Source organism: Carassius gibelio, chromosome B3 (assembly GCF_023724105.1).
Source record: "Carassius gibelio isolate Cgi1373 ecotype wild population from Czech Republic chromosome B3, carGib1.2-hapl.c, whole genome shotgun sequence".
In the NCBI taxonomy this organism is placed as follows: Eukaryota; Metazoa; Chordata; class Actinopteri; order Cypriniformes; family Cyprinidae; genus Carassius; species Carassius gibelio.
In genome coordinates this window covers 28,194,952-28,211,494 of record NC_068398.1, presented here as the reverse complement: position 1 = coordinate 28,211,494, position 16,543 = coordinate 28,194,952, and the positions used below count along the sequence as shown (strand labels likewise).

Sequence of the window (16,543 nt, the reverse complement as noted above, 5' to 3'; positions counted from 1 at the left end):
AGAAACACAAACAGTTGGAAACAGATGACCTATGCTTGAGTGGCTAGACCCTCACGCTTCTCTGCGATCACAATCAGTCCATGTCCTTTAATCGGGCATCAGCTCATTGCTAGGAAACCAAGCCATCATAACAAAGACACTGACAGCGAGAGAAACGGAGGCTGCTCAAAATAGCCACCACGAACCTATGGAGATGAATGACTAGGTGCGGAAAAGTTTCAGTGATTGTCGTAAGACAAAGCAAAGAAGGAACCAAGCAGTTTATTTGGCTTGCTATGCGATACATGCATGCTCTATGTGAACGGGATAATATGAATAGTCACACATGAAGCCATTCTAAACATTTATCATGTGTTGTATTGTCATAATATAACATGTTTATGTCTTCGCTAGAGTGATACTGATGTGTATGGAAGTGTGGCACACGTCTGAGCTTAGATCAACATGCTGTGATTTAATTACACCTGTGTGTCTATGTTTGTGCAAATCTGATACTGCTCATCAGCTGATCAGTTATTATTAGTTTCTGTTATGTACTAGCTACTTACTGTAACATGATCGTGGGGTCAGGACCACACTCGGGGGGACATGTTCTATTCAGATTAGTGGATGACTGATCGCATACTGATTCTTGAATTATTTGAGTCCACTCCGTCCTAAATATGCAGTTTTATTCTTGAATGTGCTTCAGGCTAATGGACTGCAGCAGGACTGAATCATTCTCGGTGCACAATGACAGTTTTAAGCTTGACTGATGACATGAATGTCAATCTCATGGGAGCCGCAGAGAAATAATTCCATCTGGTCAGTTTATTCACTTTTAAATGGGGAGGTTGTGATACTTTGGGTTTGAATTAAGCAACTGTTTCTTGAATTCACTGCTTCGTGATTTCAGATATCTGGGTTTCCCTGCACTGAGTTTAACCTATTGATCTTGCAACAGACAAACTGTTGTCATGTACATAATGAAACGGAATGTGGCAAGAAGTTTCAACATTTATCCCTATAGATGTATGTATCCCAAAAAAATATTAATATTATTGTAAATAAATACCAACTGAAGAGATATAGACACTTCGGCAACCAGTCCTGGTATCCAGTGAACCTCGTGAAAGTGAAAGATACATGTTGTCATTTCTAAATCCACTAGTTATTTAAAAACAATTATAACATAATGAAGTTTTTACTAATACATGTTTCAACAGCTTGCCATAATAGACAGCCGCAATCTCTCTGGGACGTGAGGGACTGCATTTGGGGCATTGTAGCTTGACTGTTTGTGGTCCCTCGCAGTTAATTACTAAGGTGTTTTTCCACGGGGAGGAGCAAGCAGAGCAGCACAGTAGAGCAGCGTACTACTAGACACTTGCGCCTGGAAAGCGAAGACACAGCGCGCGCTCCGTGGACGCGCTCGAACGTCACGCCGTGATATTCGAATTATTATCCTTGAGTTGATTGCTGTGTAATATTTCCACAAAGAACGTTTACTTGCGTTCGCATTTATTTTAAAGTCGCGTGGATTTTTGGTATATATGGGTATATAGGCTAATCCGCATTGTGCTCTTGGAGAACAGTTCTTGAAGTGTTGCTGTGGTTTGGAGGGACACTACAATGTAATGTAATGGACTATATTATGCACTGCTGTTCTAATGTTAACTACACAGATATCTAATACAATGTCAAAGGCTGAGGTTGACATGGCAGGTCTCGGCTTCCCGAGTTTGCCGGCGGGTTTTGACGCGGACTCGTTCTTCCCCGCGCGCCTGCCGCCGAGACGCAGGAGACACTCGGCGAACTCCAGGAGAAATGCTTACAGGTTTAACAAACTCCACACCATGGACGTCGAGCCCCAGGAGAGCGTCGCACCTCTGACAAAAACTCTTTCGTGGTCGGCCGACAACATTTTGTCGGAAAGTGCGAACGAGGAGAAAAAGACGGACTCTTCTCCCCCAGTGTCACCTGTCTCCAGCTCTCCGCCGGAGACGCGAGACTCGGAGACGGCTGATACCTGGGCCACCGAGGAGCCCGGCGCGCAGGAGGCTGACGCCAGCTCGGACTCGGATGAAGAAAGCACCCAGAAGAAAGCCGTTTTGTCTAGAGCCCCGTTTGAGCGCAAACGCGAGCAGGAGGAAAAGGACGAGGTTGAGACTAAAGCTGTGGCGACTTCACCTGACGGAAGGTTTCTCAAATTCAACATTGAGATCGGAAGGGGGTCCTTTAAGACAGTCTACAAAGGCTTGGATACGGAGACCACCGTGGAAGTCGCTTGGTGTGAACTACAGGTAAGGACTTGTACAGTTCAGTCAGTTACTTTAATGGGGGTCAACTTTTCGGCCAGTAAATGTCTGGATGCAGTTTGTTAAGGTTCGAGTAATTGCCGTGTGGCGCCCCTAGCGACGTCAGGTAACTGAGAAATGGTTCAAACAGTCATTATTTTATTAGTTTTGACTGTATATATCAGTTCATAGATGTGCATTGTAGCATTTATCGGCAGAGCAGGTCAGCATGTGTTTTATGAAAGGTTTTGTTTATCTTATGATGAGGAGGAGGTGTGGATTAGAAAGCTTGTAATTAATCGAAGTTATGGTAGCATTTCGCTTGGATTTGTGTGTTATACAATGACTGCGAGCAGCTGATATCTAAACTCACTCAGTGATGAATGGACCGATGATATATCTGTTATCTTTGCACTGTTAGCAATCAGATGCATCTGCGTCTGATCTTTAAATGCAAATGAGAGGAACACAGATGATGTCATGTGTTACTTTAAAAAGCGGTTTTCATCAGCATGTGAGATTACAGTCTAATCAAGGCAGTGGTTTTCTAAAACCTCACATTTTTGTCCTGATAGGCTATCCTGAAAATCGTTATCTCATGCTAAGAGGCAAGATGTCATCACGTGGCGTGTCAATAGGATGATTAATGTGCAAGGCTCCATAGGTTAAGGTCATGTAGAATATTTTCAGTGTTAAATATAGATGGGTTAACCTATTTTTATTTTCACTTCAGGCAGTTATGTTTTTAAGTTTGAACTTTCTTGTAGTTGAATCATTTTGACTGGGCTGTCAAACATGATTTATTTTTAACTTTACAAATTGGTCTCGATTGAATGGAGTGTAGATGGTCTGATCACTCTTTAATTTTAGGTATATCTATACTTGTTGCACATTGAATACCAAACCTAGAATTCTTCACTGTGCATAGGAGCTTTCTTCTCCAGTGCTGATAGCCGTGTACGCTATAATGTCTAGGGTCCCAGGTAACCTGAGTATTGGGCACCGGACCTTCACACAGGCTTCCTTATGGTGCAGTATGCAAGATGTCACATGCTGTGGTGACTAGGCAAATTGCTGGGGTCATTTTTCAAGCAAAAATTTGCATGCTACAACATACTGTTCACATTACAGCTGGAATTGGCAAAGATCTGCACCACAGATGTTCTTCTAAGCCATAATTTTCAAATCCGATTTTGGCTATTTAATCCAATAAATCAGTTTCTCATTTGGTCTGTTCTGATCGGATCATAGATAGCAAGATAGGAAACAATGCTGAATGCAAATAATAAAAGGTAATGAATTGTATTTCAATCAGCTTTTTTAAAGGAGGATAAATTGCTTTCCATATCATTTGTTGCTGATGTCAAAGGTTGAACGTCCAAACTCTTCAGGTATCAGGTAAAATCATCAAATCAGCCAGATGCCAGCACCAACAGGTTGGGTGACATACTCTCATCCTCCAAAAAGAATGAACGAAGCTACGCCTCTGAAAGAAAACACTTTCAGTACATGACTCATTGGTAGTATTCATCATACTTTTAGGATGATGTACAGGTTCACTTGCAGTTATGATTATCATATTTATTTACTTAATATTACATTCATGTTAAAAATGTACCTATTATATATATATATATTTATTTATTTTTTTATTTATTCATTTTTTGAAAAGACACATTACATATAGCTTTTAACATTATCTCAGTGTACCCTTTAAAGTTAAGATTTTAAACATTTTGTTAATTTTTTAAGCTAAACTATTTTGTTTCGATAAACTTTGTTGGGTCATCATGTAAAATTTGGGCTCTGAAGCAAAACTGGTTGAAAAGCACTACAAAGAGCTCAGCCTTCATGTATTTCTTTAACCTCTTTCATCACTGTGCAGGTGCACATTTCAATCATCGTCATTCATTGCCAGTAGCGCCACTTTCTTGTACGAAACCGCTGTCAACACAATTACTGATGAATGCTCCTTTGGTTGTTTTATTCTGTTTCCTCGACGCATTCAGAAAAACTTGAGTTGAAAAAAAAATCCTCAAGGGAAAATTCACACAAAAAATGAATTATTTATTCAGCCTCCTGTATTAATTTCTTTCTTCTGTTGAATACAAAATAAGATATTTTGATGAATGTTGGTAGCTGAACAACTGGAGGGTGTGTAATTGATGACGGAATTTAAATTTTTGCATGAACTGTCCCTTTAAGGCCTGTAACGTAAGTGTAGCTTTAGTGGAGGCATTGATTGTTCTGCAGACACTTGGACTCTTTCTTTGTACTCGCAGGACATGTTGTCTGTCTCGTTAGAAAAGGATGCTTGTTAATCCTGTGAATGGCCAGGAAAGTGTTTTTGTGACTTTCCCAGACTGCCGGCCCCTGGTCATTCACAGAGAGCTTGTTTACCCCTCACAGTTTTATCTGAGAAAGCCATTCCTCGGCGAGCCTTTATCCTGCAGTTCATTTTTCTGCTTGCTCGTCACACTCTTGAATGTGCCATTTACTGCCTGTGGCGTGTTCATTGAGCTGATTCTGTTGAAAGATTAGAACATTTATTTTACCCAGAATGCAGTGCCTAATTACCCTGCTAAACGGTCGTCTGGTGGAGGGGAGCTGCCATGGTGACGGTGACTGCTTGTGTCCACTGAGGAGGGCTCCATGCTCTGTCAAAATGACACAGGCTTTGCTTCGGGACTTAAGGCGGTTAATGGGATTGACTGAAGTCTCTCACTCAGTGATCTCTCTTTCATGACGGCTGACAAGGATAAGAATAACTTAACACAGAGCTCGGCTTCACTTGTTGCTCATCCAGTGCATGTGTGTTTAACACTCCACAAGTGTTGCATATACAGTATGTTTTAATTTTAGGATGTTATTTTTTGTTTTAGGGAGCAGTAGGTTTTTACTTGTTTTTTGTTTGACTCAGTCCCCCCCACCTCAACCCTCAAATTTGTTTCAGAATATTTATTGTGAAAAGCAATTTATAAAGACATTAAAATTTAATTGAAAAAGTTTATTATATTGAGAAGTTATATCGAAAAGACTCTCTTTCTGCTTAATGAATTAGTTATGTAAAAAAATAATGCGATTAAAATATTTTTAAGCAGTTAACCCCCCCCACCCCCCAGACCGGTACATAATTTTACATTTCATACAGTTGACAAATATGATGCAGGGCAAAAACTTCATAAATGCAGTTATGCCTTAAAATCCAAGATATTAGTGCAAAAATGCCCCTTTATGAGATTTCTTTTGTCTCATATTTATATCATAAAATAAGCAATATCACACAAGCAGCTAGAGCAATATTAGACGAGTTCTGATTTTGTCCCGAATATCGCAAGTTTAAGTTAAATGTTATTTTATACAACAGTTCAAGTTGATATTGTGTTAGGCTATATTTTAAACACAATATTATGTGCCTTTGCTCAATTTTGCAGAGAACATGTTACCTATAAAGCCGCAGCAGAACTGTTGTTCATCTCCGAGCAACACAGCGTGTTTAGTTTTTGAATGAATCCGCGTTTTGAACAAATCGTGTGAATCAATGATTCAAAGATCCATTCATGAAGAGAGCCATTTATTTAGTTCCTGAATGAATCAGCCATTTGAAAGAATCGACACATAAAGACATTCACCGCCACCTGCTGGCAGTTTTAGTTTGTTATTTAGAGTACCATTACATTAAAAACAAAATGGCATAGGCCTAGTTCACCCAAATCAATATTTTCTGTCATAATTTACACACCCTCGTGTTGTTTCTAACACTTCGTCATTTTTGTCTAATTGTACCTTTCGACCAGTAGTGTGAGTGTGTTCACTTTTAAGAACGTAAATTATAGATCTATAAAATTATGTACATCTTAAATGTACATCAAATATCTAAGATATAACTAATATTATTTGTTCTGATAAAGTAGATGTGCAGTTCTAATTTGTCTTGAAAACGTAGAAACGTATTAATCCGATTGTTTACATCGATGCGTATCTCTCTTGCTGATCAGAAGCTGAGCATGCTGTGGTCATGTCTCACACTTGTTGTCTAATTCATAGCTCCACGTGGTTCCTCTGTGGGGTCTCATATTCTGTTTCCTGTAGAGGGGGGGCACATGGGTGGAGAGAAAGGGGCTCGCATGTCTGTCAGGCGGTCGAGTGTAATTGACGAGCCGGATGGAAAGAGAACTTGGGGGAGGGTGGAAGTATGTCAAAGTGTGTAACAGATGGTCTACGCTGTGTTCATAGCTAGCTTGTTATATATTAAATCATTCCAATTATTTAATGTTTTAAAATCTTAATTATTCCAAACTTTTGAACCGACAGATTAAACATATATATATATTTTATTTGACTGTCATGTCACTGTCTATTTTTCAATAGTGGAGCACCAATAGATCTTCTTTATAGCCGAGCACATGATAGTTATTTGCACTTGCATTACAAAACAGAGCTGCAGGCTTGTGGCTTTTGAAGGTGGATTAACTCAGAAAAAGTCATTCCCTCCCAAGCATTCATCATCTTTCTGAGCTGCAGGCTGCATACGAGTTTACCAGCTCCCCAAGGCTTTAATAAGCAGCCTGAATATCTCTCGAGTTTCCCTTTAAATCCCAAATCAACTGCTTCGCACCCTGCTTCAGTCTCTAGTTTTCAACGTAACTAATTTTCCTCTGTGTCAAGTCAATATTTATTCTTAATAGCTGTGTGATTATAGATAGTAGTGCATGAAAGTCATAATTCTGATGGCTTGAACACAACCCATTGTAATTCAGCACAGCAGGTGGATTTCCCCAGCTGATCCTTCTCATTTCACAGCCTTTATCTCACTTATACCAATGAAGTCAGACATGAAACGCATTCATAAAAGGATAGATTCAACAAAAAGAAAATGAAAATGTGTTGCTCAGCACACCATTAGAGGGCCGAGGCCGTGCCTTGCTTCGCCACACGTTTTGCTCTTGAATGACACTCTTCCTTTTTCGTCATCGCAGAGACTTTTGACACAAAGGCTGTGGCCTGAAGCCTTGTGGCATCATTTGCACGGCACATCAGTTTCTTTCTCAGGCAACAGTGAGACTATATCCATCCTGCTTTTCTCTTTTCATTTTCTCACAGTGAAACCGAAGTTTTGACATCCTTCAGTTTTGCGGATTTTAGAGTTTGGGTTTTGTACACGGATAAACACACAAATAAATAAATGTATAGATAAAACGAAGATTATTAGTGCATGTTTTAAAAAGAACCTCTTATTCCAACTTCAAAATGTCATGTTTGATTCCATGTCACTTGCAGTATAGGTAGAAATTTACTAGCAAATTCTGTACACCTGTGCAAACAAGATGAGCCATCAGTGACTTTGGTCCATTTTCTTGCATACATCAAAATGCTAATTATGTATATTTTAAGTACACTATTATATAAATGACCTCAAAGCTCAAAGACTTGGATTAAAACCTTCCATTTTTCCCACAACACTTCCATTTTGATTTCATTCACTGTCAGATACTTCAGCAGTGTGACATGAAGTATGTCCCAATGTTCAATATCAGGAAGTGCATCACTTCCTCTGAGTATATTGCATGCTGAAGGAGCTGATTGTTTGACATGTCATCACCTTCCATACATGCTTGACCGGACACTTAGGCAGAAAACCCGTTTTCCGCTCATTTTGCCTTGTTTTGGATTCTATACTGCAAGCTGACCTTTCAGCTGAGAGAGTGACCCTTCCAGGCCCAGTGATGATAAGCTGTAAGTGATGAAAAAAGAGTAGGGAGGATTCTCCAACTATAGTCTTATTCAAACAATAGTAGATGATAATTAGTTGTGTGAGTCACACATCCAAAAAAAGAAATCTCCGTCTGTCAGTATAGTTGTTTCAGCGGTGCAACATTCCTCCTAATTCCAATGTCTTTTGGTGGGGGTGTTGGTCACCCGCTGTTTCATGAGGCATGTATGAAGCTCAGACCCAGAAAGCTGTATTTCACATGAAAGTATCAGCAGGGAATGAGGTGTGATCACCTGCAGCCACGAGAGTGTATTTTTGGCTATTGCTACAAACATACCCCAGCGACCTGAAAGACGTCTCTTATGTTTACCAAGGCTGAATTTACTTGATCACAATGACAGTAAAAAACAATTAGTAAAGACATGTATAATGTTATGAAGGGAATTCTGCTTCACATTAATGCGGTTTAATGAACTTTTATTTTCTATCAAATAATCCTGGAAAAAAATGTGTTATTGTTTCAAGCTCTAAAAGGTTTTTCAGCATAGATAATAAAAAAGAACCATTACTAATGAATGAGCACCAGTGATAACTGATAATAACTGCGCCCCGAATGATCATATCAGAATGAATTCTGAAGGATCATGTGACACCCAAGAATGGAGAGGTGGATGCAGAAAATGTAGCTTTGCATCAAAGGAATACATTACATTTTAAAATAGTAAAACAGAAAATGGTTCTTTTAAATTGTAATAATATTTCACAGTATTACTGCTTTTACTGTATTTTTGATCTAATGCAGTCTTGGTGAACAAAAATCAAGTCTTGGTTCAAAAACATCTTGACCTTGGCTAATATGTGTACACATAATATCTCAAATTTGTATCTTTTTTACACGCAAACAAGGCTTTAAAGTCTTTTACTGATGGATACATGTGACCTTTCCATCTGTTTGTACTTCAAACAAACTAACTGCTCTGCCATTGTTGCTTAATGTCAGCAAGACTGGGCAAACCAGACACCAAACGCAGAGAAATACTGTTCTTATGACAGGATTTCTGTCTTCAGGCATCTCATTTAAGGATAAAGGGACGGTTCGCCCCCAAAAAAAGGAAATTCTCAAATTGTTCCAAACCTATACAAGTTTCTTTCTTTTGTTGAACACAGAATAAGATATGTGACCCTGGACCTCAAAACCAGTTTTAAGTAAGATTTATACATAATCTGAAAGCTGAATAAATAATCTGTCCATTGATGTATGGTTTATTAGGATCTGACAATATTTGTCCGGGATACTATTTGAAAATCTGGAATCTGAGAGTGCAAAAAAATAAAATAAATCTAAATACTGAGAAAATCACATTTAAAGTTGTCCAAATGACTTAGCAATGTACATTACTAAATATTTTTTAGTTATGATGACTTAAGACTGCTCTAGGGTCACATATGTTGAAAAAAAAAACAGCCTAAAAAAGTAGCCAAACAATTGACGGTAGCCATTGACTTCCATAGCATGAAAAAAACTGATTTAGAAGTCGTTGGCTACTGTTTGTCTACCTGTATTGTTCAAAATATGTTATTTTGTGTTCAACAGCTGAAAGAAACTGGAACAAGTGGAAAGTGAGTAAATGATGACACATTTTTCATTTTAAAGTTCCCTATTCCTTTGAACACTGGCAGATTTGAAAGAGAGCTGTGAGATTATGGGCTGACTTCTAGCCTTAGGTCATGGTTGAGACAAACACAGTAAGAGTTTGTGTGAGCTGAAAGTTAAATACACTTGGCAAACTGCTTCGAAATTAATTATTTTTTGCAAATAAGCACTAAATGACCCATTAAATTGAACAAGTCTTAAATGATTTCAGAACCTGCCCCTAAATGACATGTCCAAATAAACTGAACTGTGATTGGTCACCACACATGTCAATCAAACTGTTGTCTCTTCCTGTATAATTGGGCTGGTTTTGACTAGAATAAGATACAATGTGGACATTGGCTTTCTGAACTAGGTTAGGACTTCAGCAATGTAAATCACCAGAAGAGTTTTGGCAGAACCAGATGGAAAACGTTTTATTGGCTTTTAGCATTTGGCCCTACACCCTGTGTTATTCTTTTCTTTTTATGCATGTCTTCCTCTCTGAAATAGAGTCATAATTTACAGTGTCCTCCGCCATGGACATTTTGCAGATATTATGTGTCAGTGAGGAGCCAGTGGGATTAACAACAGATGAATGTAGGATCTAAGTCACTATTGATGCTGTCTCATCAGATCGTTTGCTGTTGGAAAGTGGCTTGGGCTGGATCCTGTCTGTCTGTACTATTACACTACATGTGGTCTTATATTTTTAGTGCATTTCTATAAGTCCAGCTTGAAAAATCTCTTGTGTTGCTTGCTGTGCTGTATGGAAAGTGTCGATGGGATTTTAGAGTATGTGACATTACAAGGTGCAACCCAAAAAAAGAAAAATGCTCAAACATACCTCGTTGTAGTGGCTATATTGCCTGTTACGGGTCAGTTCAGGTGTTAGAAGGGCCGTCACCTTGAAGCAGATCCTTATTTGTGTTCTACAGAGGAATTCCTAGCTCTGTTTTGACTCCCTTAAACATTTTATAAGCTCTCCGGGAGTTATGTACACACATACACGAGCACATTTAGATCAAGTTTGTGAAATATAGGCTATGTCAAAAAAACTGTCAGGTCAGATTGTGTATTGTTTTATGTTTTTAGGATAGGTGTTACAAATGAGGTTGTGAACGCTAAGCGACCCAGAACTAAATGTATTGCTTTCTTTTTTTAGTCCGGATCAAAATAACTAGAGACCTGAACTACAAGCATGAACACATTCTTAGTAATAGAGGCTGATATTGAGAATGGCAAAGCAGTACATCTTCATGTTTTTTTCTCCATAAAAACTGATTTTGGTGCAGGTGCCATGGATCTCAGCTGTTTTTTTCATGCTACAGATAGTTTAGTCTGTGTGAATGAGATAACATATGCGAAATAGACTACGCATACCAGTAGCATTATTGGATAACCATTTATATATCAACACTCCCTTCCTCACCATTGATAAAAATACACTCGTGGGTGTTAAAGGATTGAGGGATTTCTGAAACTTTTTTTTTGTGTGTGCAACTCTTGTGCATAGAGTCTGTAAACACTGTATTTTTATGCAGTGACTTAAAATCATGTGACCTCTGTGTGTCTTTTGAGATTACTTCAGATCTGGTGTTGTCATACTGATCACTCGTTTACAGGAACAGTAGTATTTTAGTACAGCAAAATTGCTAATTCAGATGAGTCAGAAGAAGTTGTCATATATCTGGATCCTCAACATTGTGTGGCCTTTTCGATATGCGAGCCTTTATATTTTTTATATAAATGTGAGTATAATAATTTGATTGAATAAATGAGATTAGTTAACCATTACCTGTATAGTTGCGTATATTGTATGTAGTTGGAGGAATACGTATTATTTTTCTTTTTTAATGGATTTTCAAGTAATTTTCATATTAATGGTTTGAATTATTTGTGCAATCTTTTTGTCCCGCTCTAGTAGTATTTTCAAAACAATACATACAAATAGAATAATATTAATGTCCAGAATTTGTTAATTTTTAATTATTACTTTTTTACTAGAACAATTACTAGAAAATGTGTAACATACTCAAAATCTACGCAATTTGTAATAATTTGTTTCTGATATATTTTTGTATACTATATCTGATATAGTTTTAGTTGTTTATAGGCTGATTTGACCCCTCCTCCAAATAACATTTTTAAAAGAACCGTTCCTACCCACAACTGATTGGAAATCATGTTTTTAGAAATGAGTTGCAGTCAGATCGGATAAGTAGATTTATAAATATTAGATTCAAAGTTTTACGTCATGCAGGATGCACTGCAATTACAGCATGTAATAATTCAACTGTGCAAACTTGTCCTTAGACACATGCATACAATTAACCCACACACACACACACAGAGTCTGCCAGCGGTAGTGTTTGCTCTGTTGCACTCTGCACGGTTCACACATTCATTCGGTCTTTTGTAATGCCACGGCTGCTCACTGTTTTGTTTCTGCATAATTAAACAGCAGCAGCTGTCTTCAGTAGAGAGTGAGGGTTCACATTCAGATCTGTTGCCCAGATAAAACACGTGACCCTGCTAGATTCAAACGTAAATTCATTCTGAGCTGTACTCTGATATATTGTTTAGTCATTGACTAACAAGCATGTACAGTAGAATGACAGAATGTATGGGTGGTTTTGAAATATTATTGTTACAAGAGCTTTAACTTTATGGTTTCGCACTCTTAAAAGAAAAGTTCACGTCATTCCAATCCTGTATGTGATCTATACTTTTAAAGACAAGCTACTTAATATTTTTCTGTAGTATATTTCTGCACACAATAGCTATCCTAAATGTCTATATGCATGTAATACACAACCTACTACAATATTATTATATTACACCCCACAATGTGATTGACCTGAGCTTGATTTATTCGCCCGGGTCAAGAGCAGTAAACTAATTCTCGTTCTTTTGGGAGGTATAATTTTAAAATATTTATACTACCAGAGGAAATATGACAAACATATAAATGCCAAAAAGAGGGCTGCAATGTAATTAGTCTTGAATTAAGACATTCATAATTTTTTTTTTAAATCCCACATGTAATGTTAATTGCAAAATGTGCTTCCAATTGATTTTGAAATGACCTCAAGCTGTGTTCAAGAGCTCCCGGGACGTTTGCATTTATGAGCTCATCATCACAATTTGATGTGCGTTCAAGTGATTTTGCAGAAGAAAAATAAATGCAGTGGCGAATTTCCTTTTCCTTTAAGCACCAATGCACATTTTAGTTATACAAGCTTGTTGTTTCATAACCCACCTATAAGAGCTGGTATTCTCCATCAAACTGAGTTGTACTGTCAACATTCACAATTAATTTAATGTAGTCTATAGGTGTTTATTTGTCTTGAAATAATGATAATTCCAACATTTGAGTGCAATACTTTCTAAGAGGTCATTTTTGACCGTTGAGTGCGTCAGTGCTCTGTAGTAAAAGTGTTTTGGTTTATACGGATTGCACTAATGACAGTTCAAACTAAGATAAACCTGAAGTTTACGATCCCTCGTGTGAAGATAAAATGTTATCTCGTATTGTTGGCATTGCATTTAAATCTGAATGTCATTTTGCTTCATAACATTGGCACTGACATTTAGTCCTGTCATTTCCAGTCACGTTGACCGCTGTACCCTGGGACGTCCACACCTCCTTCTGTGAGGGAGATGAAATCGATTGCTATGACCCTTAAGCTCATGCTTCATGGACACAGTGTTTACCTGCCATGCTTTATAATGTCTAGAATAAGAAAAAGACGGAGAAGCTTTCCTTCATTCTTCAAAACAATAGACCATTATTTTCATTGACCTTGATTATTAAGTTTGATAATAACAGAGGAAATTTACATGTAGAAGCCTTGAAAGTACAGTAGCAAGTAGTGGAAGAAGAAAGAAGGTGGAAATGATTTACACAATTATGACAGTTTTTGATGCAAAAAAGCCTCATTATAAAAGAATAAATGCACTTCAAGAAAAATATAAAAAGCTACACAGGTGTACAATATGTTTTCTTAAGAAAGATAAGTGTCTGGGGACGAATATGTGCCCTTGCTCTTGCAATTCATGAGTATTTAGCCTACTTGAGTTATTTATTATACAGTGTAGGAAAGTTAGCTACAGGAGCGTTTAATTCTTATCTTGCATGTACAGAATATATAGCAGCATTTCCTGGTTAGTCATCTGTCCCACGCTAAGTTTCCATCGACAGCTCGTTTTAAATATGGATAATTTGTCTTACAAAAACACATCGATTCGCTACAGGAGGCCTTTATTCACCCCCCGGAGCCATGTGATATGCATTTTAATATGGATGGATGCACTTTATTTCACTACTTTTGGACTGTTGAACAAAAAAAAAACACCCATGCCATTATAATAAAGCTTGAAAGAGCCAATCTTTTAAAATGTAACTCAGATTGGATTCGTCTGAAAGAAAAAAGTCATGATGCCTTGGGGGTGAGTAAAACATGAAATAATTTTCATTTCGGGTGAACTAACCCTTTAAGTCTGATGTCACTCATCGCTGCTTCTGGGTCCCAACTCTGATCAGATGCTACCAGAAAACAACGAACAGTGCTAATATACACCCACAATGTGAAATAATACCACCAAAAGAATTATTATAATCCTAATCTTTAACTGGAAAATGGCTACAAAATTGTTTCCTTGTACTGCTGGAAAACAATAATCTCTTATAGTTCTGCCAGTCATTTAACAGCCTTCAGTTTCCAAAGAAAAACTCTTCGATTTATGTTAATTATGATCAACACTTTATGTCCTTATTCTCAAAGTGCAGCTTCTCATAGCTTGTTGATTTACTCCATGCTTTTATAATAAAAATAAACTATCATTCTATTGATGGATGTGTTTGTTGCAGACTCTTGAATTTAGCTGTTATTTCGGATGTATGTGGTAATCTAGTCCTAGTGCTTCTCTTATAATAAGGAAGATGTAGATGTGCAGGATCCCCAGTCCCCTTTATAGATCTGAGAGCTTTCTGAGCGCGATGCTGTTTTAATGACACATTCCACACAGCCAGCAGACGGTCGGCCTGGCCCCCCTTCCCTCAGGCAGGACGCACACACTCCACTAGTGAAGAGGAATGAGTCAAGCCAACGCCTCGAGCACAACTAACTTACTATCATTTAGAAGAACAAACCTCTGGAGGGAAATAGATCATTAAATCATAAAGAAATGTGTTATTAGCTCCTATGAAAGCCAAGGGGATACAAACAGAATATGAACTGTATACGTCATTAGGTATATTAGTCAAATGACCCACATTCTTCACATATTTTGAGTAATGTTTTTAAATACTATAAATATGTTAATATTATATTTGATATACTAAATTTTAAGGGATATAAAAATGCTATGTTTTTCGTTTATTAAATATAAATAAATAAGGATTGCATATATTGTTTTATTTATTTATTTACTTTATTTATTCACCATTAAATTGGTATTAAAAGAGACATTTTCAGTTAGACTGACACTGCATTGTGTTTTGATATTTTGTTTTGTTTTATATTTATTTTAGTTAGATATTTTGCTCAAGTTTTAACTCTGTCTTCAATAAAGTGAATTAGAAAAATTCAGTTTTTCAGTTTGAGCTTTTTCCATACCTTCATATGCAATGTGCAGTCCTCCCTAAGTAATTATATTTTTAAAGTGCTCAGACCTTTTTTTTATTCTGACCAATAAATGGTGTCAGATCCATGCATCAGACCTGTTCAGTTTAATAATGTCACATCAGTGATACAGCTTCTCAGCCTCTGGCTCTTTTCAGACAAAAACCCCTTGCATTGTGGGAAATGAGCAGATATTTCCACACCTCATTTCCACCTTGTCAGTTTTAACAGTACAGTCTGGATTGTATTACAGCGAGAGGCTGTTCATGGTGCTTTGGTGATCCATAAATCTTGGACTTTCATAAGGCGGAGGGAGATAGAGAGGAAGCTTCCGCTGAGGTCTGCTAGTTCTAGATTGATTCGTCTCTTACGTAATGCAGAAATCAGCCATCGTTCCACTGGCTTCCTCCTGCTTGACAGTAGTTCACCCAAATGATCATTTTGTCATAATTGTCTCCTCCCCGATGTCATTCTGACCCTGTATTCTAGCTTGTTTAGGCGGTAGTGACATGCAATTCTTCTTTTAGTCCTCTGGAGTCAAGTGAGATCTCAGGTGACCCATCTGGCAGCTTCAACCTCCAACCGTGTCCAACCGTGTGGATCAGAGCCTGGAAATATATGGATTACCACGGGTATCTTTGGAAGCACTTGGCACACCGAGGCCAGCCCCATCATCGGATGAACTTGAGATGTTGTCACCTAATGTTAGCAGCTACTGCTTCAGACCATCATCTACCATTCCTCAGGTCTTTCTTGTACAGATCACAAAAGAAGATATTTTGAAAAGTGTAAATGTAGAAGGAAACTCATGCAGGTTTGGAATGACACGAGAATGAGGAAGTGATGGCACAATCTGCATTGCGGCCCGTAGGCTGAAAAACATTGACTCCCAGACAGCAGTTTATCTTAATTCTGCTCTCTAATATGTGTCTGGTGGCATTATCCATTCTTTAGTTCATCGTTATAGCTGCTGTGATATCTTCATATCCTGGCCTTCAGTCATTTTGAAATACACAGAGGCAAGTGAAGGGTCTATAAACACTATGAACACCGGTTAGGTAAGAGGGACACTCCGAGCCAAATATTCGACGCTCTCCAGTGTAGGCTAAGAATACACTGCTCAGGGAGCAGATGTGGAGTCTGATGAGCCATCTAATATGAGCACTTGCACAGACATGGTAACTGTTGCTTGGTATACATGTACCAGACAGAAAATTGCTCCAGGTTAAACAAGAGTGTGGAATCATTTGCATGTATGTTTAAGGCATTACATTTTCTTTTTTTATTCAGAACT

At 37.9% G+C, this 16,543-nt stretch overlaps 1 protein-coding gene across 1 annotated transcript in view; it reads left to right on the top strand.

Annotated features, from left to right (window-relative positions):
- Positions 1 to 1,311: 1,311 nt before the first annotated feature.
- wnk4b (WNK lysine deficient protein kinase 4b) overlaps positions 1,312 to 16,543 on the top strand; it is a 51,170-nt gene continuing 35,938 nt past the window's right edge. The window contains exon 1 of the mRNA XM_052552163.1: positions 1,312 to 2,282. Coding sequence (XP_052408123.1) covers positions 1,650 to 2,282 — 633 coding nt within the window. The 5' untranslated portion in view covers positions 1,312 to 1,649. The remainder of the gene's footprint in view (positions 2,283 to 16,543) is intronic.